This window comes from Salvelinus namaycush, chromosome 7 (assembly GCF_016432855.1).
Source record: "Salvelinus namaycush isolate Seneca chromosome 7, SaNama_1.0, whole genome shotgun sequence".
Classification (NCBI taxonomy): domain Eukaryota; kingdom Metazoa; phylum Chordata; class Actinopteri; order Salmoniformes; family Salmonidae; genus Salvelinus; species Salvelinus namaycush.
In genome coordinates this window covers 26074507-26101376 of record NC_052313.1, presented here as the reverse complement: position 1 = coordinate 26101376, position 26870 = coordinate 26074507, and the positions used below count along the sequence as shown (strand labels likewise).

At 44.3% G+C, this 26870-nt stretch overlaps 1 protein-coding gene across 1 annotated transcript in view; it reads left to right on the top strand.

Annotated features, from left to right (window-relative positions):
- Positions 1–26631, top strand: part of smchd1 (structural maintenance of chromosomes flexible hinge domain containing 1) — a 40357-nt gene extending 13726 nt beyond the window's left edge. Inside the window, exons 11-47 of the mRNA XM_038997854.1 lie at positions 585–693; positions 803–986; positions 1190–1387; positions 1732–1845; positions 1972–2078; positions 2165–2247; positions 2371–2487; positions 4175–4252; positions 4494–4619; positions 4743–4887; positions 5155–5254; positions 5407–5479; positions 8833–8969; positions 12075–12212; positions 12489–12728; positions 13199–13347; positions 13558–13643; positions 13748–13866; positions 14037–14198; positions 14347–14475; positions 14603–14682; positions 14765–14922; positions 15071–15189; positions 16190–16251; positions 16597–16684; positions 16967–17098; positions 18993–19148; positions 19279–19411; positions 21491–21610; positions 22308–22393; positions 22540–22662; positions 22846–23030; positions 23211–23320; positions 24375–24445; positions 24938–25112; positions 25693–25851; positions 26055–26631. Coding sequence (XP_038853782.1) covers positions 585–693; positions 803–986; positions 1190–1387; positions 1732–1845; positions 1972–2078; positions 2165–2247; positions 2371–2487; positions 4175–4252; positions 4494–4619; positions 4743–4887; positions 5155–5254; positions 5407–5479; positions 8833–8969; positions 12075–12212; positions 12489–12728; positions 13199–13347; positions 13558–13643; positions 13748–13866; positions 14037–14198; positions 14347–14475; positions 14603–14682; positions 14765–14922; positions 15071–15189; positions 16190–16251; positions 16597–16684; positions 16967–17098; positions 18993–19148; positions 19279–19411; positions 21491–21610; positions 22308–22393; positions 22540–22662; positions 22846–23030; positions 23211–23320; positions 24375–24445; positions 24938–25112; positions 25693–25851; positions 26055–26176 — 4673 coding nt within the window. The 3' untranslated portion in view covers positions 26177–26631. The remainder of the gene's footprint in view (positions 1–584; positions 694–802; positions 987–1189; positions 1388–1731; positions 1846–1971; positions 2079–2164; positions 2248–2370; positions 2488–4174; positions 4253–4493; positions 4620–4742; positions 4888–5154; positions 5255–5406; positions 5480–8832; positions 8970–12074; positions 12213–12488; positions 12729–13198; positions 13348–13557; positions 13644–13747; positions 13867–14036; positions 14199–14346; positions 14476–14602; positions 14683–14764; positions 14923–15070; positions 15190–16189; positions 16252–16596; positions 16685–16966; positions 17099–18992; positions 19149–19278; positions 19412–21490; positions 21611–22307; positions 22394–22539; positions 22663–22845; positions 23031–23210; positions 23321–24374; positions 24446–24937; positions 25113–25692; positions 25852–26054) is intronic.
- The last annotated feature ends 239 nt before the right edge of the window (positions 26632–26870 follow it).

Genomic DNA, 26870 nt, shown 5'->3' with positions numbered 1-26870 from the left:
TTTCAGCTGCGCTAACATAATTGAAAAAGGGTTTTCTAATGATCAATTATCCTTTTATGATAAACCTGGATTAGCTAACACAACGTGCCATTGGAACACAGGAGTGATGGTTGCTGATAATGGGCCTCTGTACACCTATGTAGATATTCCATAAAAAAAATCTGCCATTTCCAGCTATAGTAGTCATTTACAACATTAACAATGTCTGCACTGTATTTCTGATCAATTTTATTTTAATGGACATAAATTAGCTTTTCTTTCGAAAACAAGGACATTTCTAAGTGACCCCAAACGTGTGTGTTTGTGTAAAAATTAAATTGGTCGAAAGAACAGATGACTCTCGGTCAACGAATATACTTTTTAGTCAGGGACCTGTTTTTCTTCTGCTCAGGAATTAGAACATTCTTCCGCGACCCAATTTTCATATCAGGTGACCCCTAGTTTGATAACCGCTGATAGAAGTGTCGTAACGTACTGAGATATTATGGCATCTGAAATTAACATTTTCTTGTAAAGCCCATATGATCTCATCTTTGAGTTAAGCAAAAGTCTGATTGCATTCTGTTCCCTCTAATATTCACCAGCTACGGAAGAGGATGATGACAGTATCGTCCTGAACCAGGCCAGGGGGAAGAGGCCCATATTTGAGTGTTTTTGGAATGGACGTCTCATCCCATACACCACTGTATCCGAGTAAAGACTTTCAAAATGCTCTTTTAATAATATTTTTTTCTTCAGTAATGTATACTTTAACAAAAAAAAGGGTAATGTTTGAATTCTGTGTTCGTCTGTCGTGTTTTAGGTTTGACTGGTGCGCATGGCCCAAGAAGACAGGGACAGTGCCTGCAGAGTGTTACAGCAGGTTCTCAGGGGTCCTGTTCACCAATGACAGGTTCCAGGTCAGCACCAACAAACTCACTTTCATGGACCTGGAGCTGCAGCTAAAGAATAAGGAGACCTTATTCACCCGCATCGTCAATGGCCAGGTAGCTTCCTTGTTTATGTTCTATCACTAGCAAACCTCAGTCCTCTTGGATGGAAGAAAAGATTATAGCAAAGCCTCAGAGCTGGAAATCTAACACCCATATTAGACAAATATGATAACAGTATTACTGAATTACCACTATGATGTAGAACATTTGTATTAAAAAATCGCTGTGTTACTGATGCATGTCATTTCCCCTCCCAGGAACAAAGGGTTAAAATCCAGAAGGAGTTTCACCAGTGGCTGAAGACCTGCCACGAGAAGTGGGACAAGCAAGTGAAGTTCAGAGGCTTCAAGAGTACCATCACACGAACAGACGTGACCACAAAGAAGATGCAATCTCCTTGGGCTACCTTCTCCTCCATCGAGTGGGACGGTAGAACGTACAAAGCTGGCCAATACGTGAGTATCCTCTTCCTAAGACGGTAGAGCCTGGTTCAATCTCAATTTGTCTTTCCGTGATTCCTCGCATTCTCTCTCCTTGGCTCCTTCACCACCACCACATTAGAGGAGGAAGTTCAAGGTCCCTCCCCTCAACCTTCTCCAATGCGTTCTGAGAAGGAGGCGAGGAGAGACGATGTAAGCAATCGAGGAAAGATTGAGACAGGGCAACAGAACTGTTTGGTTGCTGTGTTTTGAAGTGTTAATTAGTTGTCTTGTTTAAGCGTCTTTAAATTCAGTCAGATAATTAAGTAGCTCATAATGTGTCGATCTCTAAACTCTGTTTTCTCTGCCTTTCCTTCTAGGTGAAGTCTCAGAAAACACAGCCCATCTTCTTTGGCTCTGTTATTCAGTTCCTACTATACGGCGATCACGAGGGAGATGTCTACGCCACAGGAGGGCAGGTGCAGGTGGCCATGGTAAGACATCGGGGAGAGTGATAGTAGTGACACTTTGTTCTGCACACTCTTATCCTAAGGAACTTAACATATGCAATTGCATGATTTTGGCTGTAAAATCATCTGGTTTTGTATCGGTTCCCGTAGGAACCAAAGGCGCTGTACGATGACATCAAGACAATACCCATCTCCAAAATCGACAGGGTGATTACCAATGCAGCTATCAAGAAGAGCATTGATGACGAACTAGCCAAGTGAGGGAACCATTTTGGATTTGGACAACGTACATGAATGTGGTTCATGGGTTTTATGATGTAACATTGTCCCGTTTTTGCCCCAGACTCCCAGACAAGCTAAAAGTGACCTGGCCAGAGGGCAATCCCTGGACCCAGAACGATGTCCGGCCAGCAGGCACTCCACTAGGTACAGAGACGGACGCCCTGCACCTCACACAGTTGCTCCGTGCTATCTGCCAAGTGTTTTTGATACTGTATCCTAAGTATGCACATCTTTGTGAGTGACTGATCTCCCTTTCATTCCTTGCAGGACCTCTCCATGTGGAAATTCTCAACAAGAAAGGAGAGTCAATATCCAGGATACCATCTGCCATGCAAAACGCAACACGGAAAACACTTTCAATCGAACTAAAAATTGTTTGGCATTGTGAGTTGATCTGAATCGTAAGAATGATTGCTGCTGTTACAATTGAAGTCGGAGGTTTACATACAGCTTAGCCAAATACATTTAATCCTAGTAAAAATCCACTATCTTAGGTCAGTTAGGATCACCAATTTATTTTAAGAATGTGAAATGTCAGAATAATAGTAAAGAGAATTATTTATTTCATATTTTTATTTCTTTCATCACATTCCCAGTTGGTCAGATGTTTACATACACTCAATTAGTATTTGGTAGCATTGCCTATAAATGTTTAACATGTTGTCAAATGTTTCGGGTAGCCTTCCACAAGCTTCCCACATTAAGTTGGGTGAAGTTTGGCCCATTCCTCCTGACAGAGCTGGTGTAACTGAGTCAGGTTTGTAGGCCTCCTTGCTTGCATACGCTTTTTCAGTTCTGCCCACAGATTTTCTATAGGATTTGATCAGGGCTTTGTGATGGCCATTCCAATACCGTGACTTTGTTGTCCTTAAGCCATTTTGCCACAACTTTGGAAGTATGCTTGGGGTCATTGTCCATTTGGAAGACCCATTTGCGACCAAGCTTTTAAATTCCTGACTGATGTTGCTTCAATATATCCACTTAATTTTCCTGCCTGGTGAAGTGCACCAGTTACTCCTGCAGCAAAGCACCCCCACAACATGATGCTGCCACCCCCGTGCTTCACGGTTGGGATGGTGTTCTTCGGCTTGCAAGCCTCCCCCTTTTTCCTCCAAACATAACGATGGTCATTATGGCCAAACAGTTCTATTTTTGTTTCATCAGACCAGAGGACATTTCTCCAAAAAGTACGATCTTTTTCCCCATGTGCAGTTGCAAACCGTAGTCTGGCTTTGTATGGCGGTTTTGGAGCAGTGGCTTCTTCCTTGCTGAGCGGCCTTTCAGGTTATGTCAATATAGGACTCTTTTTACTGTGGATATAGATACTTTTGTACCTGTTTCCTCCAGCATCTTCACAAGGTCCTTTTGGTGGTGTTCTGGATTTAATTGGCACTTTTTGCACCAAAGTACGTTAATTTCTAGGAGACGGAACGCATCTCCTTCCTGAGCGGTATGATAGCTGCGTGGTCCTATGGTGTTTATACTTGCGGCTATTGTTTGTACAGATGAACGTGGTACCTTCAGGCATTTGGAAATTGCTCCCAAGGATGAACCAGACTTGTGGAGGTCTACAATTTCTTTTCTGAGGTCTTGGCTGATTTCTTTTGATTTTCCCATGATGTCAAACAAAGTGGCACTGAGTTTGAAGGTAGGCCTTGAAATGCATCCACAGGTACACCTCCAATTGACTCAAATGATGTCATGGCTTCTGATGGGCTAATTGAAATACTTTTCTGGATATTTCCAAGCTGTTTAAAGGCACAGGCAACTTAGTGTATGTAAACTTCTGACCCACTGGAATTGTGATACAGTGAATTATAAGTGAAATAATCTGTCTGTAAACAAATGTTGAAAAAATTATTTGTGTCATGCACAAAGTAGATGTCCTAACCGACTTGTCAAAACTATAGTTTGTTAACAAGAAATTTGTGGAGTGGTTGAAAAACGAGTGTTAATGATTCCAACCTAAGTGTATGTAAACTTCCGACTTCAACTGTATATTTGTGGCGGACTGTTTCAACGGCTAGTGTGTGTATACCGTGTCATAAATAGTTTCTCTCTTCCTCCCTAGCACCTAATGGTGATGTGGAGACCAACTCTCACATTGCAGCACATTCGGCCAAGTGGGCGTTCTGGTTCAGAACCATGGGTAATTGTTTTATTTTAATAATTGACTTTATTGTAATGATTTTAGTTTCCTCTCCTGTTTTTATGTTACTAGCTAGTGATGCAGTGTTTGTCATAATAATGTCTGACTCTCCGGAGGCTTATCAGTGTTGCATCTGCATTTCTTGCTGTTTGGTGTTTTAGGCTGGGTATCTCCTATAAGCTCTTTATGACATCTGCCGACGTAAAAAGGGCTTTATAAATAAATGTGATTCCCTGTACAGAGAACCTGAACAAGCTGGGGAAGTACACTCTGCACCTGAACACAATACTCAATGTCAATGAGAGCAACGCTACCGTCTGGGCTGGGAATCGGCTTCCCATCCACACACTGGACTTCTCCATTACTGGTAAGCTAATTTGTGAAATCAGACTGCCACACATATACATTAAATTCATTGGCCCTCTCCAGTAACAATCAGATCCATCTCCTAAACAGCTGTTTCTTCTCTCTTTTCTCTCTCCTCTCCTAGAGGGCAGTGCAGAGAGGTTTGTGGTGGGCACAGTGAACAACCTGCTCCATGTGGGGGTGCCTTTCCACATCCCACTGGAGCTGCTGGATGAATACGGTCACCCTGCTCGCCCCCCTCCCAACCTTATGCCCCTCCTGGAATGCAGGTAGGTTACACATAAAAATAGTTGAAATAGTTAAACACATTGTCATGTTTGAGGTGTTTTGTTTTGCATACTTTGTGTCTGTGTGGAGTATTTCTAAAGATATTCATTGAATGTGCTGATTCATTGATTGATAGGTGTTTTTATTTTCTGTTTGCACATCCCCTCGGTGTGTGACTGTGTAATAAAGACGTTTCCCTGCAGGGCTCAGCCCCGGAATCTGTTAGTCAGCTCCTCCCTGTTTAGCTGGTGGTTCTTACTGTGTTTCAGTGCCCTGGAAGTGAGTTACGAGGGGGTGGCTGCTAGGGGGACCATTTTGACCATCCGAGGCGTCAGAGCCAGGGGGACGGTGCAGAACTACCAGAGCAAGGTCAGAGACCCGCTGGTTTCCAGGGCTGCAGGGCTCTCACTTTACCTCTATCCAGATGAACCTCAAAGAAACAGACACTCAACTGAAAGCTTTCTCAAGTTACGTCCCTGAGTAATGTTTGAAATATATGGGTCTTATTTTTCTCTCGGCAGACGCATGACTTGAAAGTGGTACTGCCTGGCCTCAAACACGACTCGCAGACTCTGAAGATCAGCCTTCTCCCAGGTAAAGTGATTGATTTGCCTTGAAGTCACAAATTAAAGAATGTTTGTGCTCCTGGTTATTCAGAGAAAAACACTTGTTAACTTGGTAAACAATAAATAGACCATTTGCATTAAAAAAATTGTTTGCATTAAAACTCTGTTTTAATAACCTGTGATTTACGGCAACAACTTGGAGTCTGCTGCTCTGCTTTGAGAAGAAACATCCTTTTTAATTGGGGGGGGGTTTGTCGGTAGATCCTGACAAAGGCTTTTAAGTCAATGATTGCCCTGGTGACAGTTGCATATGCTGTCCAGCTGTGGCTGGATGGCTAGTTAGGGTGACAACATGGGATAACAAAACACATCAACTGTTAAGTTCATGTTTTAAGTATCCCTATATTCCTGTTATTACGGGGCTATCACTCAGTCAAGAGTGCGCACGAAGAGAGTTCGTTGATGGACCTGGCCTTGAGTGTAATGGCTACTTGTAGTGTGTTCATATAGTATAGTAAACTTTGTTAAACTGGAACCTTGTCGTTGTGTCATTTCGAGTTAACATTGGTAGCAGAGGATGGTTTCTAACTACAATGTGCCACCTCGCTTCGACGAGAAGAGGTCGTACGAAAGTTGGAAAAATGAACTGGGAATCTGGACACGCGTTACTAATCTGGACGCGAAAAAGCAAGCACTTGCGGTGGTATTATCGCTCGAGGGAAGAGCGAGAGATACAGCACTGGAAATATCCGTTGAGGATTTGAACAAGGATGACGGTATGGGAACTTTGATCACAGCACTGGATTCTGTATTTCTTAAAGAAGAGAAAGACCGTGCCTACGAGGCATATTCAAACTTTGACAGTGTTACGAGAGATATTTCGGTTGCAATGACGGACTACATCATTGATTTCGAACAGAGGTACAATAGAATGCGCAAGTACGACATGGTTCTCCCAGATGCAGTGTTAGCGTTCAAGTTGCTAGACACTGCCTGTCTAGATGGTAGGGAGAAACAGTTGGCTTTGACTGCTTGTACTGTGCTGACTTTTGCATCTATGAAGTCGGCACTAAAAATAATATTTGGTGAGAAGACGTCTGTCGCGCCAATAACAGATGGAATGCAAGTGAGTGACGCAGCATATTACACCGAGCAGCACAGAAAAGGCGCCAACAAGTCACGTTCTCAAGACAACCAGAAGAGGGCGCCATTTCCCGGCACAAATCCTTTGGACAAATATGGAAGGAGATCGAAATGTGCTATTTGTCAAAGCACTTACCATTGGGTTAAAGACTGTCCTCATAAAAATTAACAAGTTAAACTAACAGAGGAAAATGTAAACACAGAGAGCAGTGTAACATTACACTGTTTTCAAATGAATCTGATACTGAGATTTTTATAGTTGAATCCTTAGGATCTGCTGTGATTGATACTGCATGTACACGGACAGTGTGTGGTGCAAAATGGCTTGATAGCTATGTCAGTGAACTAAATATGAAAGAAGTACAACATATGATTGACACACCAAGCAAAAGAGCTTTCAAATTTGGAGATGGGAGAATTGTCCATTCTACCAAGAGAGTTAAGATACCAGCAGAAATTGGTCAGACTAAGTGTCACATTGAAACAGGTGGTCCCTACAGATATCCCCTTACTATTAAGCAAAGCTTCCCTCAAGAAGGCAGAGGCTGTACTAGACATAAAAAATGACAAGGCAGTGATGTTTAAACAACCAGTGACTCTTGAACTTACTACCTCAGGCCACTATTGTGTAAACATTTTAGACAAAGACATCTCACAGAGTCCATGCAAAAATGAGATTCTGACTGACACAGAGCACATGGAGATTCTGACAGTCACAGAGAACATGAGCACTAAAGAAAAACACAAAGTATTGCAAAAGCTTTACAAACAGTTTGGACATGATACAGTTGACAGACTTCAGAAGTTACTCAGCAGTTCAGGGAATAATGATGATGAGAAGTACGAAACTGGAAACAAAGTGTACTACAAACGAGTTGACTGTCAGGAGTGGAAAGGACCGGGAGTAGTCATTGGTCAAGATGGTGTGGTGATATTTGTGAGGCACGAAGGCATGATTGTCAGGGTGCATCACTCAAGATTGCGGAAAGTAAATGGTCAACAAGATAGAGGGGCTGTAGCTGAGAATCAGTCTCCTAATGAAAATGACAAAAAGGACACAGTAACAGACACAAACCTACCAGATGTCACATCCAATGATATGGACACTGAAACTGACACAGGAAATGGAGCAGAGACCTTTAACCATGCCACAGGTAATACTATTGAGCGTTCAAATGAGGAAAACATTCAACAACAGCCATATGTGTTAAGAGAACATGGTTGTTCCAATCTGAAAACAGGACAAACTGTTAAATACATGGACAGAGAAAGTGGTATTCCACATACAGCAACCGTCATTGGACGAGCAGGAAAAGTAAAACACAAGAACTGGTACAACTTGCAGTACTCTGAACCAGCTACACTTTCTGGTACAACAGGGTCAGCTGACCTGTCACTTGTAGATAATATCAGAATTGAATCAATGGAAAATCGAGAAAAACAGAAAGACATTCAAAATAATGATGTACTTGAAACAAAGGACGTGTCATTTGACTCAGCTAAGCTAGATGAGCTCAGTAATTGGAGGAAAAATGGAGTGTTTGAGGAAGTCAAAGACATTGGCCAAAAATGCGTCTCAACAAGGTGGGTGTGTACCCTTAAAGAATCCTTAACTGGAATAGTGCCTAAAGCACGTCTAGTGGCTAGAGGTTTTGAGGAGCTGGCTGCTAAAGAACTCCCAAAAGACTCACCAACATGCGCCTCAGAGTCACTCAGATTGCTGATGTCAGTGATCTGCCAGAAAAAATGGAAACTTAATTCCATAGACATCAAATCTGGATTTTTGCAGGGAACAGAGCTGTCAAGGGACATTCACATCCGACCTCCACCTGAAGCTAAAAGCGACGGAACACTGTGGAAACTAAAAAAGTGTGTGCATGGACTGACAGATGGATCACTCTACTGGTACAACAAAGTCAAGGCAACAATGCTGAATACAGGTGGAAAAATGTCACAAGTGGATCCTGCAGTCTTCTATTGGCTTGATCAAGACTGCAATGTGACTAAATACAAAAAGTGCTGCAATTGGTGAAAATGCCCTCAAATTAAAGCTGACTGTCTGCACTTTAATTCCACGTAGTAACCTCCATTGTATCATTTCAAATCCAAAGTGCTGGAGTACAGAGCCAAAACAACAAAACATGTCACTGTCCCAATACTTTTGGAGCTCACTGTGTTCAATGTACATGTAAAGGACATTCCATAGTAGTGTCTCAGCTGAATGTGTGTGTTTTACAGGTAACCCAGATTCACTCAAAGTGAAACAAGAGGATCCAATCACTGTGGAGAATGGAACTTCGGTTAGCTTTGATGTGGAGGTCCATGATGAAGCAGGAAACGTCACAGCTCACCCCAAACTTATCATCAGCTGCCAGGTAAAATCAGACTAGACCCTGACTCTGGAGGTATGAATACTCAAGTCAAAAGCAGAGGAATTACACCACTGCAATTTCTATCCCCATCACTAACTTGGCATGTCTATGGCTTCTTCCAGTTCAGTTAATATTTTTCTGAAATCTTAAGTTCCATCTAGTGTTTGGTGTTCCATGCTCATACATCTGCATGTTTTTACTGAAGTACACTTCTTAATAGTGAAGTACAATAGGCATTTTGATGTCTTCAAAGGCACCAAGTAGCATCAAGTTCTCGTAAGGCCAAACCAAGCACCCTGAGAATGTTGTCGGACTTGCAGCCTGCGGGAGCTGTGTGTACTAGTTCTGCCTCCAAGTTTCTCAGCAGTTGGCTAATGAAAAACACTGGCTCCAGTAGAACAGCCGTTCCCTCTCCAGGAAACAAACTAATATAAAGGGAGGGGCGGGCTTGTCCCTCTGCCAGAGCACTATTTCAACCCTTCTGGGTTGAGTAAGAGGGTGTGTCACTGTCCCAGAGAGTATGTGCAATTTAGGGCCACACTCCATACAGCAGGTTACCAGAGTTGTATTCATTAGTGCATACCATAGCAAAATGTTTTGCAATAGAAAACAAGTGTTTCTTACTGGACAAAGTAGTCCCTCCCCTATTTAATCTTTGCGTTCCTTGCGAATACGATCCAGCTCTTTGCCAGAATATCTACCAGTAGGATAGAATCCATGAATGATATCTGGCTTGTGGGCTTCTGATGGGAAATCTGAACATTTTCTCCCAAGTGAGGGGGCTCTAAGAGGCAGATCTCAACTACGGGAATACTTTTGTGAAATTGTTTCAATTTGGTAACACATTGCTGTTCTGGAGATTAAATCATGCTCAGTTTAGTGTAGGAATTAGTCTCCTCCTTCAGGAAAGGCTTTAACTGCTGTATCAGCCTTTGAAGTTGAGGCTGCTGTGTTACCCTGGTGGAGCCATTAGTCCACATGTCTCCATCCCTTTCCTTTGTCACTAAGATAAAGAGGAGTTCAATGTTTGCCAACAGTGCCCACTGGGCCTGATAGAATGTCCTCCATAGACAATCTCAGATTTCTGGAGCCACTCTTCCCTTCCAGATGAGTGCATAAAGCGACTGTTGCCCAATAGCAGGAAAGGAATGCGTTTTTATATACAGTGCATCCGGAAAGTATTCCACCCCCTTGACACATTTTGTTACCTTAGTCTTTAAAATGGATTAAATAGTATTTTTTCCCCCTCATCAAGATACACACAATACCCCATAATGACAAAGTGAAAACAGGTCTTTAGAAATGTTCAAACCCTTTGCTATGAAATTGAGCTCAGGTGCATCCTCTTTCCATTGATCATCCTTAATGTTTCTACAACTTGATTGTAGTCCACCTGTGGTAAATTCAATTGATTGGACATTATTTGGAAATCACACACCTGTCTATATAAGGTCCCACAGTTGACAGTGCATGTCAGAGCAAAAACCAAGCCATGATGTCAAAAGAATTGAGATTGTGTCGAGGCACAAATCTGGGGAAGGGTACCAAAAAATGTCTGCAGCATTGAAGGTCCCCAAGAACACAGTGGCCTCCATCGTTCCTAACTGGAAGAAGTTTGGAACCACCAAGACTGTTCCCAGAGCTGGCCGCCCAGCCAAACTGTGCAAACAGGGGAGAAGGGCCTTGGTCGGGGTGACCAAGAGCCCGATGATCACTCTGACAGAGCTCCAGAGTTCCTCTATGGAGATGGGAGGACCTTCCAGAAGAACAACCATCTCTGCAGCACTCCACCAATCAGGCCTTTATGGTAGTGGCCAGACTGAAGCCACTCTTCCGTAAAAGGCACATGACAGCCCGCTTGGAGTTTGCCAAAAGGCACCTAAAGGTCTCTCAGACCATGAGAAACAAGATTCTCTGGTCTGATAAAACCAAGATTGATCTCTTTGGCCTGAATGCCAAGTGTCACGTCTGGAGGAAACCTGGCACCATCCCTATGGTGAAGCATGCTGATGGTGGCAACATGCTGTAGGGATTTTTTTCACCGGCAGGGACTGGGTGACTAGTCAGGTTTGAGGTAAAGATGAACGGCGCAAAGTACATAGATCCTTGATGAAAACCTGCTCCAGAGCACTCAGGACCTCTGACTGGGGTGAAGGTTCACCTTCCAACAGGACAATGATGCTAAGCAGACAGCCAGGACAACAGAGGAGTGGCTTCGAGACAAGTCTCGGAATGTCCTTGAGTGGCCCGGACTTGAACCCGATGGAACATCTCTGGAGAGACCTGAAAATAGCTGTGCAGTAACGCTCCCCATCCAACCTGACAGAGCTTGAGAGGATCTGCAGAGAAGAATGGGAGAAACCCCCCAAATACAGGTGTGCCAAGCTTGTACCGTCGTACCCAAGAAGACTCGGCTGTAATCGCTGCCAAAGGTGCTTCAACAAAGTACTGAGTAAAGGATCTGAATACTTATGTAAATGTCATATTTCAGTTTTTTTTATTTTTAATAAATTAGCAAAAATGTCTAAAACCCTGTTTTTGCTTTGTCATTATGGGGTATTGTGTGTGTATATTGAACGGGGGGGAACTATTCAATGTTAGAATAAGGCTGTAACCTAACAAAATGTGGGAAAAGTCAATGGGTCTGATTACTTTCTGAAGGCATTGTATACACCATCCATGTCTCAAGGCTTAAAAATCCTTCTGTAACCTGTTTCCTCCCCTTCAGCTACACTGGTTTGAAGTGCATTTAACAGGTGACCTCAATAAGGTATCATAGCTTTCTCCTGGTCACTTATGGAAAGAGCACGTGTTCCTAATGCTTTCTATACTCTGTGTATATTTCAGTCCTGGAAATCAATCAGTTGCTTGACAATATTTCACTGTTTGTCAGCAGTGCCCACTGGGCCTGATTTTTTTTTAAATGTCCTTACATAGACAACCTCTGCCTTCTGGAGTAACTCTTCCCTTCTAGATACATAAAGAGACTGTTGTCCAATAGAATTAATGTGGTTTAAAAAAAAGTTATTTGAGTCCTGGAAGTCAACGTGTTGGCTTGACAATAATAAAATGTATTTGTGCGGTATGTATCTTTCTGTGGTGTCTCAGTTGCAGGGGATCCCTGGTTCGTCCGCCATGGTGGCTGTAGACTGCAGTAACACAGGAGCCGGGACCCTGGTGCTAAAACCAATCACCTTCAAAAACATTGCGGGAGACCAGACGGTTAAAGCTACATTTGATATTCCCGTAAGTAATCGTTTGTCATCTATAAAGACCTCCCCTTTGTTTCACCTCAAACTTCTTAACGTCTCCTTTCAACTTATTTCACCCCCTCCATGGAGCTCAATGATAGAAAAAAGAAACTCCTGCACACTGCCATTTTTTTCACTGCGTCATAAGGTTTTGTTTTTCAGTCCAATATTATTTGGGGCTTTTTAAAATATTTTCAGTGTAAAAACATAACACGAATACATTTTGTCAAGTGAAATGATACATGTTCATTCATCCCTTTTTACCCATCAGAGTCAGAAGAGTGTAGCTCCAGTCCAGAGGGATCTGAGGGTTGTCCCCAGCACCCGTGTGTCACGTCTCGAGGTGTACAGTCAGGAGGACGAGGACAGCCTGGTGGACTCCATGGTGCTTAGGGACAAGGAAAAGATAGACTGGACGGCAGGGGACCTCCTGGAGAACCTCCATTATAGACTGTATGACGAGAGAGGCAGGGTGGTCCCTCTGTCTGAGGAGATGGCCCGGAGGATCAAGGTAATGATGACACCACCCTGGCCGTGTATGAATTAGGGCTGGGGATGGCCAGGGACCTCAAGATACGGTATTATCACGATACTTAGGTGCAGATACGATTTATGTATTGCAATTCGACGTTCCAAACATATTGCTCACCATATGTCTGCTGCAGAGGGACAACCGAGGGCCATAAGAAAACACATTCTGATCAGTCATGGAAATAAGTGCTGAAAACATTGTCTCACTGTTTCAAAAGACGGAGAACAAATATGAAGGACAAATACTGGCGTTTTGATGGAGGTACAGCCGACTAGAGCAAATGAATGAGGGGGCATCTGATTCTAGATCAGCATTCCTCCTCTGAGACGCTTTATGAATACGGACCCAGGAGTCTTTCATTAGAGTTGACATGGATATTAGATCAGTATTGATGCTTCTAACAGCCTGTTGTCTGAGACTTCCCTGTTTGTGTGTTGTGACTGTGTCAGGTGAACTGGACGGCTGACGTGAGTGTGGAGGAGCTGGCCCAGGGGAAGCTGCCCAACGTGCCGGTCCCGTCGCTGGTGAAGGAGGAGCACTTCTACCAGGTCTCCTACATGGAGGAGCTGGTGTCTGTCGACACATCCTTCACTATAGTGTAAGTCCTCTGCTCAAACATGGGTAGAAAGATCTTGCACTCAAGCAACATTTGTTTTTGGTGAGGCAAAGATTTTGCCTCGTGGTGAAAAGATACAAAGTAGACAAATTATGTTAATTTGCTTGTAGAAGATCAACATAATGAATTCTGATTGCGCTTATCACATCAGCGGGGTGGACCTGTTTTTGATTGGCTATGTGTTGGTTTTAGGCCCCGCCCCGACGAGCCGAAACACATGAAGGCCACCCTGAGCGAGTCGACCGTAAGGATGGGAGAGGTCCTATCAGGAAAGATCTGTGAGTCTGGAGCCATCAACAGTTGACTCTTGACATCTAATTCACATTTAAACACTTCTTCTTGATTACTTTCCAAATGAGAAACCGGTAGTCCCCTTTCCCAGTCTTACAGCTTACAGACCAGTATGGTAATAAAACTCAGATGCTGACCGCGACCTGTGTGGACTCTCTCGCCGTGGACGCCGAGGGTCTCGACAAAGCTTCTCTGGTTTTTACCTGGCAGGTACATTGAATATATCCAAGTGATTTTGTAATGTTATTATCCATTGAGATAATTTTTGCTGAAAGTATAATTGGTGTCAAAACATCCCATATTGTCCTTAAAGCTACAGTCTGTGATTTGGAAAAACGACATGAAACGAAATGTCCATTACGCCATTGTGTTGTAACCAGGAGAGCACCCACTCCATGTTAGTGATGGGGGTGCGGTTCAACCCCGGGTTCCCAGGCATCAGAGAGCTGAACTTCACCTGGAGGGAATTTGCGGAGCATGTGACAATTAAATTGACGGCTGGGGTCCCTGCACAGCTCAAACTAGTGGACGGACCACAAGAGGTGGGCATTAAGTTAAGGGCCAAGACACTCTTGACTGCGTCAGTGTTGCCATTTTGTGAAGCAACCACTGAGTTTTGGTACATATTGGTCATGGCAGTCCTCTCTCCCTAACTGTAACTGTAGTCCGTGTGTTGCGTCTTTAACTCAGCCCCTGCAGGTACTGAATGAGCAGGGCATCCAGACGCCCTTCCTCCTCCAGCTGTTTGACGAGTGGGGGAACCCCTCACCTGACCAGAGGGTTGTGGTGGCACTGAAGACTTCCACTCCAGCTCTAAAGGTCAGCCACTCTCCCCTCAACTGATGTAAAGGGGGACATGGGGATTCTATAGCGTTGGGGATATTGACCTCTATTGGGTAGGTTATCTTCTTGATAAGAAATTGTGATGAAGTCTTTTGTTTTTCAGGTGAAGTCATCCGTTAATTCACAACCATTAGACAAAGACGGAAAAGCCAGTTTCGTAGTAGACCATGTGAGCGGTCCAAAGTAAGTTCCTAACCACTTGTCATAATAACCCTGCAACCATATATTATTGGAGGGCCGTGTTCAACCCCTGTTGGTCTCCCAGGGGGGAGTATGCGCTGGAGTTCAGAGGGTCCTTCAACAAGAAGCCCATCCACGGTCCATCCGTAAAGCTTACCATTATCCCCGATCCTAACAAACCTGTCAAACTGGTGGTGGAGTACAACACAAACTCAGTGTTTCCTGCTGGAGGCACCCTCACAGGTCTGTACCTGTGTGTCTGCCGCGCCGCCTGTGTGTCTGCCGCGCCGCCTGTGTGTCTGCCGCGCCGCCTGTGTGTCTGCCGCGCCGCCTGTGTGTCTGCGGCTTCTGTGTCAGCTGACCTGTCATGGTGGTCTTTGTGTGGGTCCAGTGTTTTCAGTGTCTGTGGTGTCGGAGGAGGGCAGCACCATCAAGAACCTCAACCCTGCCAACATGTCCATGCTGTTGTGGAAGGGAGAGCCATCAGGGACGTCACGGCCCCCCTCAGGGGTGAGTTACGGGACACCCAGGGTGCATCCCAAATGGCACCCTATTGCCTATATCGTGCAAAACACCAGTCTCAACGTCAACAGTGAAGAGGCGACTACGGGATGCTGGCCTTCTAGGCAGAGTTCCTCTGTCCAGTGTCTGCGTTCTTTTGCCCATCTTAATCTTTTATTTTTATTGGCCAGTCTGAGATATGGCTTTTTCTTTGCGACTCTGCCTCGAAGGCCAGCGTCCCGGAGTCACCTCTTCACTGTTGACGTTGAGACTGGTGTTTTGCAGCTACTATTTAATGAAGCTGCCAGTTGAGGACTTGTGAGCCATCTGTGTCTCAAACTAGACACTCCAATGTACTTGTCCTCTTGCTCAGTTGTGCACCGGGGCCTCCCGCTCTCTCCATAGAGCCAGTTTGTGCTGTTCTGTGAAGGGAGTAGTACACAGGGTTGTACGAGATCTTCAGTTTCTTGGCAATTTCTCTCATGGAATAGCCTTAATTTCTCAGAACAAGAATAGACTGAGTTTCAGAAGAAAAGTCTCTTTGTCCATTTTGAGCCTGTAATCGAACCCACAAATGCTGATGCTCCAGACACTCAACTAGTCTAACGAAAGCCAGTTTTATTGCTTCTTTAATCAGAACAACAGTTTTCAGCTGTGCTAACATAATTGGTTTTCTAATGATCAATTAGCCTTCTTAAAATGATAAACTTGGATTAGCTAACACAACGTGATGGAACACCGGAGAGATGGTTGCTGATAATGGGCCTCTGTACGCCTATGTAGATAATCCATAAAAATTCTGCCGTTTCCAGCTACAATAGTCATTTAGAACATTAACAATGTCTGAGTATTTCTGATCAATTTGATGTTAATGGACATAAAAACAAGGACATTTCTAAGTGACCCCAAACTTTTGAACGTGTGTGTACATACATACATACATACATACATACATACATAAAAAGGGATGGCAATAAAGAATACTCATTGTGTACATGCTTTTTTAAAGGCTGCCCAACTGAAATGCAGCAAACCCATGGAAGACGAAAAGGCGGACAGTTTTCACTTCAGGTAACCAATAGTTTTATATTCGTACCCAGCTTGTGCTGGGGACTTGTAGTACTAGGATAGATATTTCCTCTCCTGGCTAAAATGGCTTTAGAGAGACGCACCACAAATACAAATCGCAAAGCAGCGGGTGGCCGCAGTGTATTTAGAAATCACCTAATGGGTGGCAATTTAAACATTGAATTATTGGGAAATGAACATATAATGGTAACTGATATTCTGGTCGGAGGTGATGGCCACTTCATGGTGTATCAACACAAAGATTATTTTATTTTTTATTAACCTTTATTCAACACACAAAGGTAGTCCTGTGATGTTTATGTAAAATGATTCATTTTCATCTAACAGAGACAAAGTCATCCCAGACCATGTCGGGAAGTACACCATCCAGTTTGTGCTGTGTGTTGACAAGACTAAAGGGCTGTGGAGTCACCAGGTGAGTTCAACTTCAACCAGATGGCTTAGAGCCATAAACCCACTCCTCACAGACAACCTATTTCCAGACACCCCCAACTGGTTTTGAGTGAAACATGTACACGTGGATATGGTCTCCGCTCTCCAAATTGGTCTCTTGTTAATCTTATGTAGAAGAAATGTCTTTCATGTCCAATGGCTGTATGTCCATAGGTCTGTATGTCCGAAGGCCCCGTGGGTCATTATTTTGGGCTACTTGTAGAACTATGATAATCACGTCTCTCTCTTTCCTGCCCTCGCCTAGTATGTCATAAATGTTGTACCCAACGATCCTGTCAAATTGGCCCCAGACCTGCAGCCACCAACCCCAGTGGTGGTTAACAACAACGTCCTTGACAGTCGGACTCTGGTGGAGGACATGTCTCTGAAATTAATGGTGAGATGATTAGATCCTCTGGCCAGCGACAGTCATGAATCACTAAACATAGGATTAGTGAAGGGAAAAAAGCCAACTTGACTAAGCAATAGAGCAAAACAAAGCATGGTTGCAGTCTATAAATGGTTCAAATATGTTCTATCATTTTTGGTGACCAAGCCTAACTGAGACCATATACAGTGCCTTCGGAAAGTATTCAGACCCCTCGACTTTTTCCACATTTTGGTACGTCACAGCCTTGTTCTAAAATGTTTTTATTTTATGTATTTATTTATCCTCAGCAATCTACACACAATAGCCCATAATGACAATTTGTTTTACAAATGTATTAAAAATAAAGAACTGAAATACCTTATTTACATAAATATTCAGACCCTTTGCTATGACACTCAGTTGAGCTCAGGTGCATCATGTTTCCATTGATCATCCTTGAGATGTTTCTACAGCTTGGTTGGAGTCCACCTGTGGTAAATTCAATTGATTGGACATGATTTGGAAAGGAACACACCTGTCTATAGAGCGTCCCACAGTTGACAGTGCATGTCAGAGCAAAAACCAAGCCATGAGGTCGAAGGAATTGTCCCTAGAGCTCCAAGACAGGATTGTGTCAAGGCACAGATCTGGGGAAAGGTACCCAACATTTCTGCAGCATTGAAGGTCCCCAAGAACACAGTGGCTTCCATTCTTAACTGGATGAAGTTTGGAACCCCCAAGACTCTTCCTAGAGCTGGCCGCCCAGCCAAACTGAACAATTGGGGGAAAGGATCTTGGTCAGGGCGGTGACCAAGAACCCAATGATAACTCTGACAGAGTTCCTCTGTGGAGATGGGAGAACCTTCCAGAAGGACAACCATCTCTGGTAGAGTGGTGGAGTGCTGCAATCAGGCCTTTATGGTAGTGGCCAGACTGAAGCCACTCCTCAGTAAAAGGCACATGACGGCCCGCTTGGAGTTTGGCAAAAGGCCCCTAAAGACTCTCAGACCATGAGAAACAAGATTTTCTGGTCTGATGAAACCAAGATTGAACTCTTTGGCCTGAATGCCAAGCGTAATGTCTGTAGGAAACCTGGCACCATTCCTACAGTGAAGCATGGTGGTGGCAGCATCATGCTGTGGGGATGTTTTTCAGTGGCAGGGACTGGAACACTAGTTAGGATTGAGGCAAAGAAACGGAGCAAAGTACATTGATATCCTTGATGAATACCTGCTCCAGAGCTCTCAGGACCTCAGACTGGGGTGAAGGTTCACCTTCCAACAGGACAACGACCCTAAGCACAGCCAAGACAAGACAACGCAACGCAGGAGGGGCTTCAGGACAAGTCTCTGAATATCCTTGAGTGGCCCAGCCAGAGTCTGGACTTGAACCCGATCAAACATCTCTGGAGAGACCTGAAAATAGCTGTGCAGCAACGCTCTGCATCCAATCTGACCGAGCTTGAGAGGGTCTGCAGAGAAGAATGGGTGAAATGCCCCAAATACAGATGTGTCAAGCTTGTAGCGTCATACCCAAGAACACTCAAGGCTGTAATCGCTGCCAAAGGTCCTTCAACAAAATACTGAGTAAAGGGTATGAATGCTTGTGGAAATGTGATATGTATATATTTAATCAATTTTAGAATAAAGCTGTAACATAAAATGTGGATAAAGTCAAGGGGTCTGATACTTTCCCGAAGGCACTGTAAATAGAGTCACTAGAAAGGAAATAGAACCTCTGACCATGGCAATTTGACATTGTTGACTTGAATAGTTATCCTCGATGATTTTATTAATGTGCATGTATGGCTTTTAAGCTTTGTGTGCTTTTTTTTTTATGGTCGAATTAATAAACTAAACTAGGGATTCCCATTCTAGTGATGATATTTCTGTGGCTGATGGTTTGTGTTGCTTCCCTCCAGGATATGTATAATAACTCAGCGGGGCTGGAGCTGAGTGGGAAGGTGGTGGTGACCATTAAGAGCTCCAAAGGCTCCAGTGACAAAAACCTGCCTCTTTTTGAGGGCAAAGCCAAGAGCCTGCAGTTTAGCCTGGCTAATGGAGAGGCCCAAATCACTGTGAGTGGTGGTGCATTTGTAGAACATCTTTGTGTGCTAACCATAAGTTTGCATTGCATATAGAGATTTTATTTATGTTTTTTTGAAAACGCACTATTTTAACCTCTCTCGCTCTCTCTCCCTCTTCTAGAATCTGTCCATCATGGAGAACAGTCCTGGTCAGGATGGGAATGAGTATGTCTTGCTCTTCAGACCTTCCGTCCCAGGGTTTGGCCCCAAAAATCCCCTGGCAGCATTTGAGCTTCCCTTCCGCTTCTACAACGGTTAGGTCATACGTTTTCATTTTTAAATTGTGACATCACGTCAATATCAGTTTGTCATTTTAATAGCATAATTTTTTGCCTCCCATCTAAAAGTGGTTGACACACTGTGATCATGAGTGTCCAGCCATCTTAAAGGGACATTACACTCGTAATAATAATTCCGACCTCAAAAGTAGATTGTTAAGAAATGTCCACATTCTAGGCCATCTGTTTTGGCAAACCAGCTACGTGTCTCAATCACAAATTAATGGAAAAGATGAGCACTGTCTCAATTCCTGAATGTACACTGCTCAAAAAAATAAAGGGAACACTTAAACAACACAATGTAACTCCAAGTCAATCACACTTCTGTGAAATCAAACCGTCCACTTAGGAAGCAACACTGATTGACAATAAATTTCACATGCTGTTGTGCAAATGGAATAGACAAAAGGTGGAAATTATAGGCAATTAGCAAGACACCCCCCAAAAAGGAGTGATTCTGCAGGTGGTGACCACAGACCACTTCTCAGTTCCTATGCTTCCTGGCTGATGTTTTGGTCACTTTTGAATGCTGGCGGTGCTCTCACTCTAGTGGTAGCATGAGACGGAGTCTACAACCCACACAAGTGGCTCAGGTAGTGCAGTTCATCCAGGATGGCACATCAATGCGAGCTGTGGCAAAAAGGTTTGCTGTGTCTGTCAGCGTAGTGTCCAGAGCATGGAGGCGCTACCAGGAGACAGGCCAGTACATCAGGAGACGTGGAGGAGGCCGTAGGAGGGCAACAACCCAGCAGCAGGACCGCTACCTCCGCCTTTGTGCAAGGAGGTGCACTGCCAGAGCCCTGCAAAATGACCTCCAGCAGGCCACAAATGTGCATGTGTCTGCTCAAACGGTCAGAAACAGACTCCATGAGGGTGGTATGAGGGCCCGACGTCCACAGGTGGGGGTTGTGCTTACAGCCCCACTCCGTGCAGGACGTTTGGCATTTGCCAGAGAACACCAAGATTGGCAAATTCGCCACTGGCGCCCTGTGCTCTTCACAGATGAAAGCAGGTTCACACTGAGCACATGAGCACATGTGACAGACGTGACAGAGTCTGGAGACGCCGTGGAGAACGTTCTGCTGCCTGCAACATCCTCCAGCATGACCGGTTTGGCGATGGGTCAGTCATGGTGTGGGGTGGCATTTCTTTGTGGGGCCGCACAGCCCTCCATGTGCTCGCCAGAGGTAGCCTGACTGCCATTAGGTACCGAGATGAGATCCTCAGACCCCTTGTGAGACCATATGCTGACACATGCACATTTGTGGCCTGCTGGAGGTCATTTTGCAGGGCTCTGGCAGTGCACCTCCTTGCACAAAGGCGGAGGTAGCGGTCCTGCTGCTGGGTTGTTGCCCTCCTACGGCCTCCTCCACGTCTCCTGATGTACTGGCCTGTCTCCTGGTAGCGCCTCCATGCTCTGGACACTACGCTGACAGACACAGCAAACCTTTTTGCCACAGCTCGCATTGATGTGCCATCCTGGATGAACTGCACTACCTGAGCCACTTGTGTGGGTTGTAGACTCCGTCTCATGCTACCACTAGAGTGAGAGCACCGCCAGCATTCAAAAGTGACCAAAACATCAGCCAGGAAGCATAGGAACTGAGAAGTGGTCTGTGGTCACCACCTGCAGAATCACTCCTTTTTGGGGGGTGTCTTGCTAATTGCCTATACTTTCCACCTTTTGTCTATTCCATTTGCACAACAGCATGTGAAATTTATTGTCAATCAGTGTTGCTTCCTAAGTGGACAGTTTGATTTCACAGAAGTGTGATTGACTTGGAGTTACATTGTGTTGTTTAAGTGTTCCCTTTATTTTTTTGAGCAGTGTATTTGATGCTTGTCTTTTCCATTCGTGTTGGATGGAGACATACAGCTGACTCGACACAACTTATGCCTAGGAATGTGGATTCATCCTAACATTAGACTACTTTTGAGATTGGAAAATGTAAGGGAAGTTTAGATTTGAAAGTGTAATGTCCCTTTAAAGGCCAGTCTCTTGGCTCCTGGAGCAGTGTGTCAGGTGATCCTGACTGTCTTCCTGTCTATTACTAGATGTGGAGAACAGGAAGCAGATGTCTGAACTGACCAAGAAGAAAGACCAGCTCAAACAGACCGTTGACATCTACAGGAGTCTGTTTGACACCAACAGGCAACTCATCACTGAGCTCAGTAGTAGGTGTTGCATTTCAAATGTGTTACAAAACTGGTTGTTTGGATCCTGATTGAACGAGCAGTTCTAAGCCGCGCTGTATGCAAATAAAATAAAAAGGCACACGAGGCAGTGCTGTATCGTGAATACAGTCACAGGTAAATGCCGTTCAGCCCGACGCTATAGCCAGTTTTATAATCATGGACATATCCAAGTAAATGCCAGTAGGGAAAAAATGAAAATGCAGCTAGTGAACTATCAGTCCAGGTTCAATGTTTGACGTGACTAAGATAGCTGAAGTTGGCTGGCTGGCTAGCTAGCAAGTGACAAGAACGTTGTCCAACCTGCGTAGCAACCATTTTGTTTTAGAGCAGACGACCAGACCTTTTGCATAGCAACTATCCAAAAATAATGAAGGTCTGGGGCGCGTCTGACCAAAAGAACTAACAACCAGATTTTTGTCCGGATTATATTTTCTGGTGGAAGAATGAAATTGTATGAATTGACTTTTCAAAATAATGTTTTAATGAAATTATGGAATTCATTTTTATTTGAATATGTTTCTAACTGTCGGGGGCCAAACGACGACATTTACCTGTGACGATTCATGATATAGCACTGCCTTATTGCTTAATTATGTCAACTGAGCTGCAGGAAGGGATGGAAACTGCCAGTTTGGTAGCCAAACTGTCAATTTTTTAAACATTTGTCTTGCTTCAGATCAGGTGCGCAACGCCACCAACAAGGAGAGTCACTTGAAATCCGAGCTCGGGAAGAATGGCATGGCTGTAGCACAACTGTCGTCCGTGAGTATTGGATTATACCCACGTTCTCCCACTTACAAATACCACAGATACTCGACCCCCCCCTCCACAAGACTGTCATTGTGCTATGCATGATGCGTGCACTCTGAAGTTGAAACGTTTGACGGCTCCATTCGCTGTTTCTACAGATCCCAGCGATCAACGAAGTCATCAGGCAGAAGACGGCTGACACGGAGAAGATGAAACTCCAGACGCGGAGAGTCTGCGCCATGCCCGATCCCTTCAGGGGCAACCATGACGTCCTGGGAAAAGTAAAGCCGACAAAACACATTTTACGCTGTCTGGCTCCCAAATGGCACCCTATTCCCTATCGTGCCATTTGGGCGCCGGACCCTGTCTCTGCAGCTTTCTTATGCTTCAGGCCGAAGTGGTTAATTGGTGAAGGACGGTATGTGGTGTGTTCCTCAGAATCTCACCCACTGTCTCTGATGCAGATTGGCCACCTGGCGCTGGTGGAGAACGACGACGTGGCCACGGTCATCTCCTGGCACCTCTTGGGGGACATTGACTGTGTGGTCACCATGACAACGGTGGCGGCACGGAAGATCTATGACGACACCCAGGGGAAGCAGCAGGTCATGCCCCTGGACACGGTGTTCTGGAGGAACAACAGCAGCAGGTGAACATACGCACGCACACCTTTACTCTCTAAACAGCATGCAATTGTTCCTTCCTTTCTAGTAGTTGGCCTCCTACAGTTTTTAGTCTGGGACCTGTTTCATGTGAGGTTCTTTGAGAACAATGAAACAGAGCTCAAAGGTGTTCATGCTTTAGTGAGCTGTACTTGTTTCTTTTCCAGACCCTTGCCCCACATAAGGAACGGTCAGAACAGCTTTCGACCCATTGGGAACCCTGTGTTTGCCCGAGACCTCCTCATTTTCCCAGAGAATGCAGAGAACTGCCAGATAGGTGAGTCAGTCTTCTTCTTCAGAATTTCTCTCTGGATCAAATATTCCCCAATATGTAACCCCCCCCTCCTTAATGTTATTGTCTAGTTGTGCCTAAGCATGAGTGGTTTCTGTGCAGTTCCAGAAGCTTTTCTGTCTTCCTTCCTGGTCTCTGTGTTTATCAAGTGTCTCAGACTTGTGATCTAGGATCAGTTTAGCCTTTTCAATCATAATGAATAAGATGATATGGAGAGCAGGCGCCTGATCCTAGATCAGCACTCCTACTCTGAGCTGTGTGCTTGTGGTTGTTAGGGTAGTTCCTCCCTTGGCCCTTCGCTCTCTCTTGCCCGCCTGCGTTTGGGGGCTAAACGGTTCCAGACGGAACCCCAGGCTCTTACCTCACAGGCCAGTTATGGCATCCCTCCCTGGGGGGGCTCTGCTACTGGAGCTGAAATTGGACCCCAGCCGTTCACTATAAAAATGATTATACATCATGATGCTGTTTGTGTAATTTAAAGGATTGTCATCATGCATGTTTAAACTTTTGTTATTTTTCCTCTTCGATTTCTGTATTTCCAGATTTGGGACTGATTTCATAATGAGGGCTCTTGGAACAGTTTTATGTTCTTTCTTTACATGTTATGCTTCTCTCGGGCTTCCGCTTATAAGAGGTTTTTGTCGGGGCATGACATCAACTGAAATGGTTAAAACCTTTTAAAGAAGGAAAGGAGAGCCGCACACTCTAGGAGCTCAGATGCAATAATTGAATATCCTAACGTTTCGACCACTCTTTTTTTAAAGTGTTCTATTCCACTAGCCAGCACCTCGCCTAAACAGGTGTGCGTTTTTTTTTTTGCCTCCAGATAAAAACCTTTTAAGAACCTGAGTTTATTTACCCTCTATAGAAGCAGTTGTATGATATCATACACCCCCTGTCTTTAGCCAAATAATGGAACATGTTTCACGAACAGTAAAAGTAGGAGCTTTAGTGATCAGTTTCAGGTAATACTCTGGTAGTAGTTTGATGAATACGTATGTAACTAGCCTTTAAATAATAATCTCTTGTTTCCCTGCAGTGTTCGGCAACCTCCTTGGAGACACCATTTTGACGGATGACCTGGACTCTGCTAACCACTACAGGAAGGGGGTGAGTCAGGCCAGGCATGCTGCCTTAACCAAGCCATCTGTAACACCCTGGCCAAGTAGTGTTCTAGTTTAAAGCCTTTGCCTGGGAGATCTGAGGGGTATTAATTAGTGCACACTATAGTTAAATGTTTCTGGACAGAAAACGTTTTCAACAAACTAGTTTGTATTGCACAAATTCAGGGGTTTATTCATTTAGACGGAGACCGCGGCAAACGGTTGCGAAACGTTTTGCAACTGAATATCAAAAATATGAGTTTGTTGGACAAATTTAGGTAGGTTCTTCTCCGTTTCAACCATATTCCCTATTTAGTACACTACTTTTGGCCTGGGCCCTGGTGAAAAGTAGTGTACTAAATAGGGAATCGTGCTCTATTTGTGAAGCAGGTCTAGTGTCTTTGTATGGGTGGTACAGAAACCTGTCCTAAAGTCCAGTCAGTGTTTTCGATGTGTTTTCCTGTTTTGAGAATTGGGTCTTGTTTTTTGTTTTGGCCAGGTAGTCCAGAGCAAGGTGCCATGCCCCACCCTCCTGACCCGGCAGGGCGAGAGGATCCGCAGCAACGGCAAGTTTGGGGGCTTGCAGAACAAAGCCCCTCCAATAGAGAGACTGCGTGGCCAGGTGTTCGGCGCACCCCTCCCCAAGGACTACCACACCTTTATGGGACAGATTGGTCAGTGACTGGATTTTACTTCTGTTTGTGTGTGCGTGCATTTTGTAGCATAGTATCATTTCTTCATATATATATATATATATTTATTTATAGTGTAAATGTACATAGGCCTCCCGAGTGGCACAGTGGTCTAAGGCACTGAATCGCAGTGCTAGCTGTGCCACTAGAGATTCTAGGTTCAAGTCCAGGCTCTGTCGCAGCGGGCCGTGACCAGGAGACCCATGGGGCGGCGCACAATTGGCCCAGCGTCATCCGGGTTAGAAGGTTTGACCGGCAGGGATGTCCTTGTCCCATCGCGCACTAGCGACTCCTGTGGCAGGCCGGACGCAGTGCACGCTGACACGGTCGCCAGGTGTACAGTGTTTCCTCCGACACATTGGTGTGGCTGGCTTCCGGGTTAAGCGGGCATTGTGTCAAGAAGCAGTGCGGCTTGGTTGGGTTGTGTTTCGGAGGACGCATGGCTCTAGATCTTCGGCTTTCCCGAGTCCGTACGGGAGTTGCAGCCATGAGACAAGACTAACTACCAATTGGATACCACGAAAAAGGGATTTAAAAAAAATGCCTTTGCCCCTGTTTGCAGACCTGCTCCAGCAGTACCGGTTGGTCATGGAAAAGAGCAGACAGGTGAAGGAGGACTTTGACAGCCACATGCAATACCTGAAGTCACCTGAGATGGTGCAGAAAGAAGAGGAGATGGATGAGCAGGAGAAGCAGCTCAAAGACATTGAGACAAAGCTTGGTACGTGTATATGATGAGGGGGACATTTCGACACTAATTTAAATATTTTTTCAAATATTAAAGCACATTTCTCACACCCAAGGCCCTAAAGAGCATTGTTAGGTGACCCCTACATTTTCCTGTCACTTTGTTTTAATCTGTGGGATTTACTTTGCTATTTGTTGAAATGTAAAAGGTATGTTGTCGGTTGTGTTTTTGTACAGCCAGTACTCCAGTTCGGACGCCTTCCGCCATTGGGGTGAAACGGAGTCTTGACAAGGCCGGAGAATCGTCCGGTATGGTAACCAAGAGGACGAGGCGGAAGTTAATAAAACAAGACTATTGATTTCACTTTTTTTGAGCAACATAAATGTCCGTTTTCAATTCCATTTGACATGTACAGCAGAGTGTTGTACCATGCCATCTACATTATGTCTGAGTCTGAAGAGTTAGTCTCTTAATGCATTTTCATTAATTTGTTCAGCAGGTTGGTGTTTTTTTTACACATTTGAATGTAGATGGCAGCAATATGAAGCAACCGGTATTTAGATTAACTTTATTTCTTTTTGCCCAGTTTACAATGAACTGTGTTTTGAGAGGGAAGGAAGGTTTCGGTCAATGTACAAAGATTATTTTATTTTTATAAAAAAAAAAAATTATAAATTGTTTATAAACATGTGTTTTCACTTATGGATAAGGTGTGTTTGTGAAAATTCTACAAGATATGTTTTGAATGAATCCGTATTTGGCTGACTGATGCTAAAGTGATCTCAAACTATACACATAAACAGTTGCACACCATATATGAACTCACAGTACTTTATTGGGTAAATCAATGTTTCGGCATCACTGCCTTCTTCAGGGTAATGTCATGAATGCAGGAACCAGGTTATGTAGACGGTATAATTAGTGCAACCAATGTTAATAGTGAGGGGTGTGTCATAATTAAGTTAATTAGAATTGAGTGAAACTGTTTAAACAATAGTTAATGGCATTTAAAAAAGTGGCCCTTTTTCAGGACCCTGTCTTTCAAAGATAAT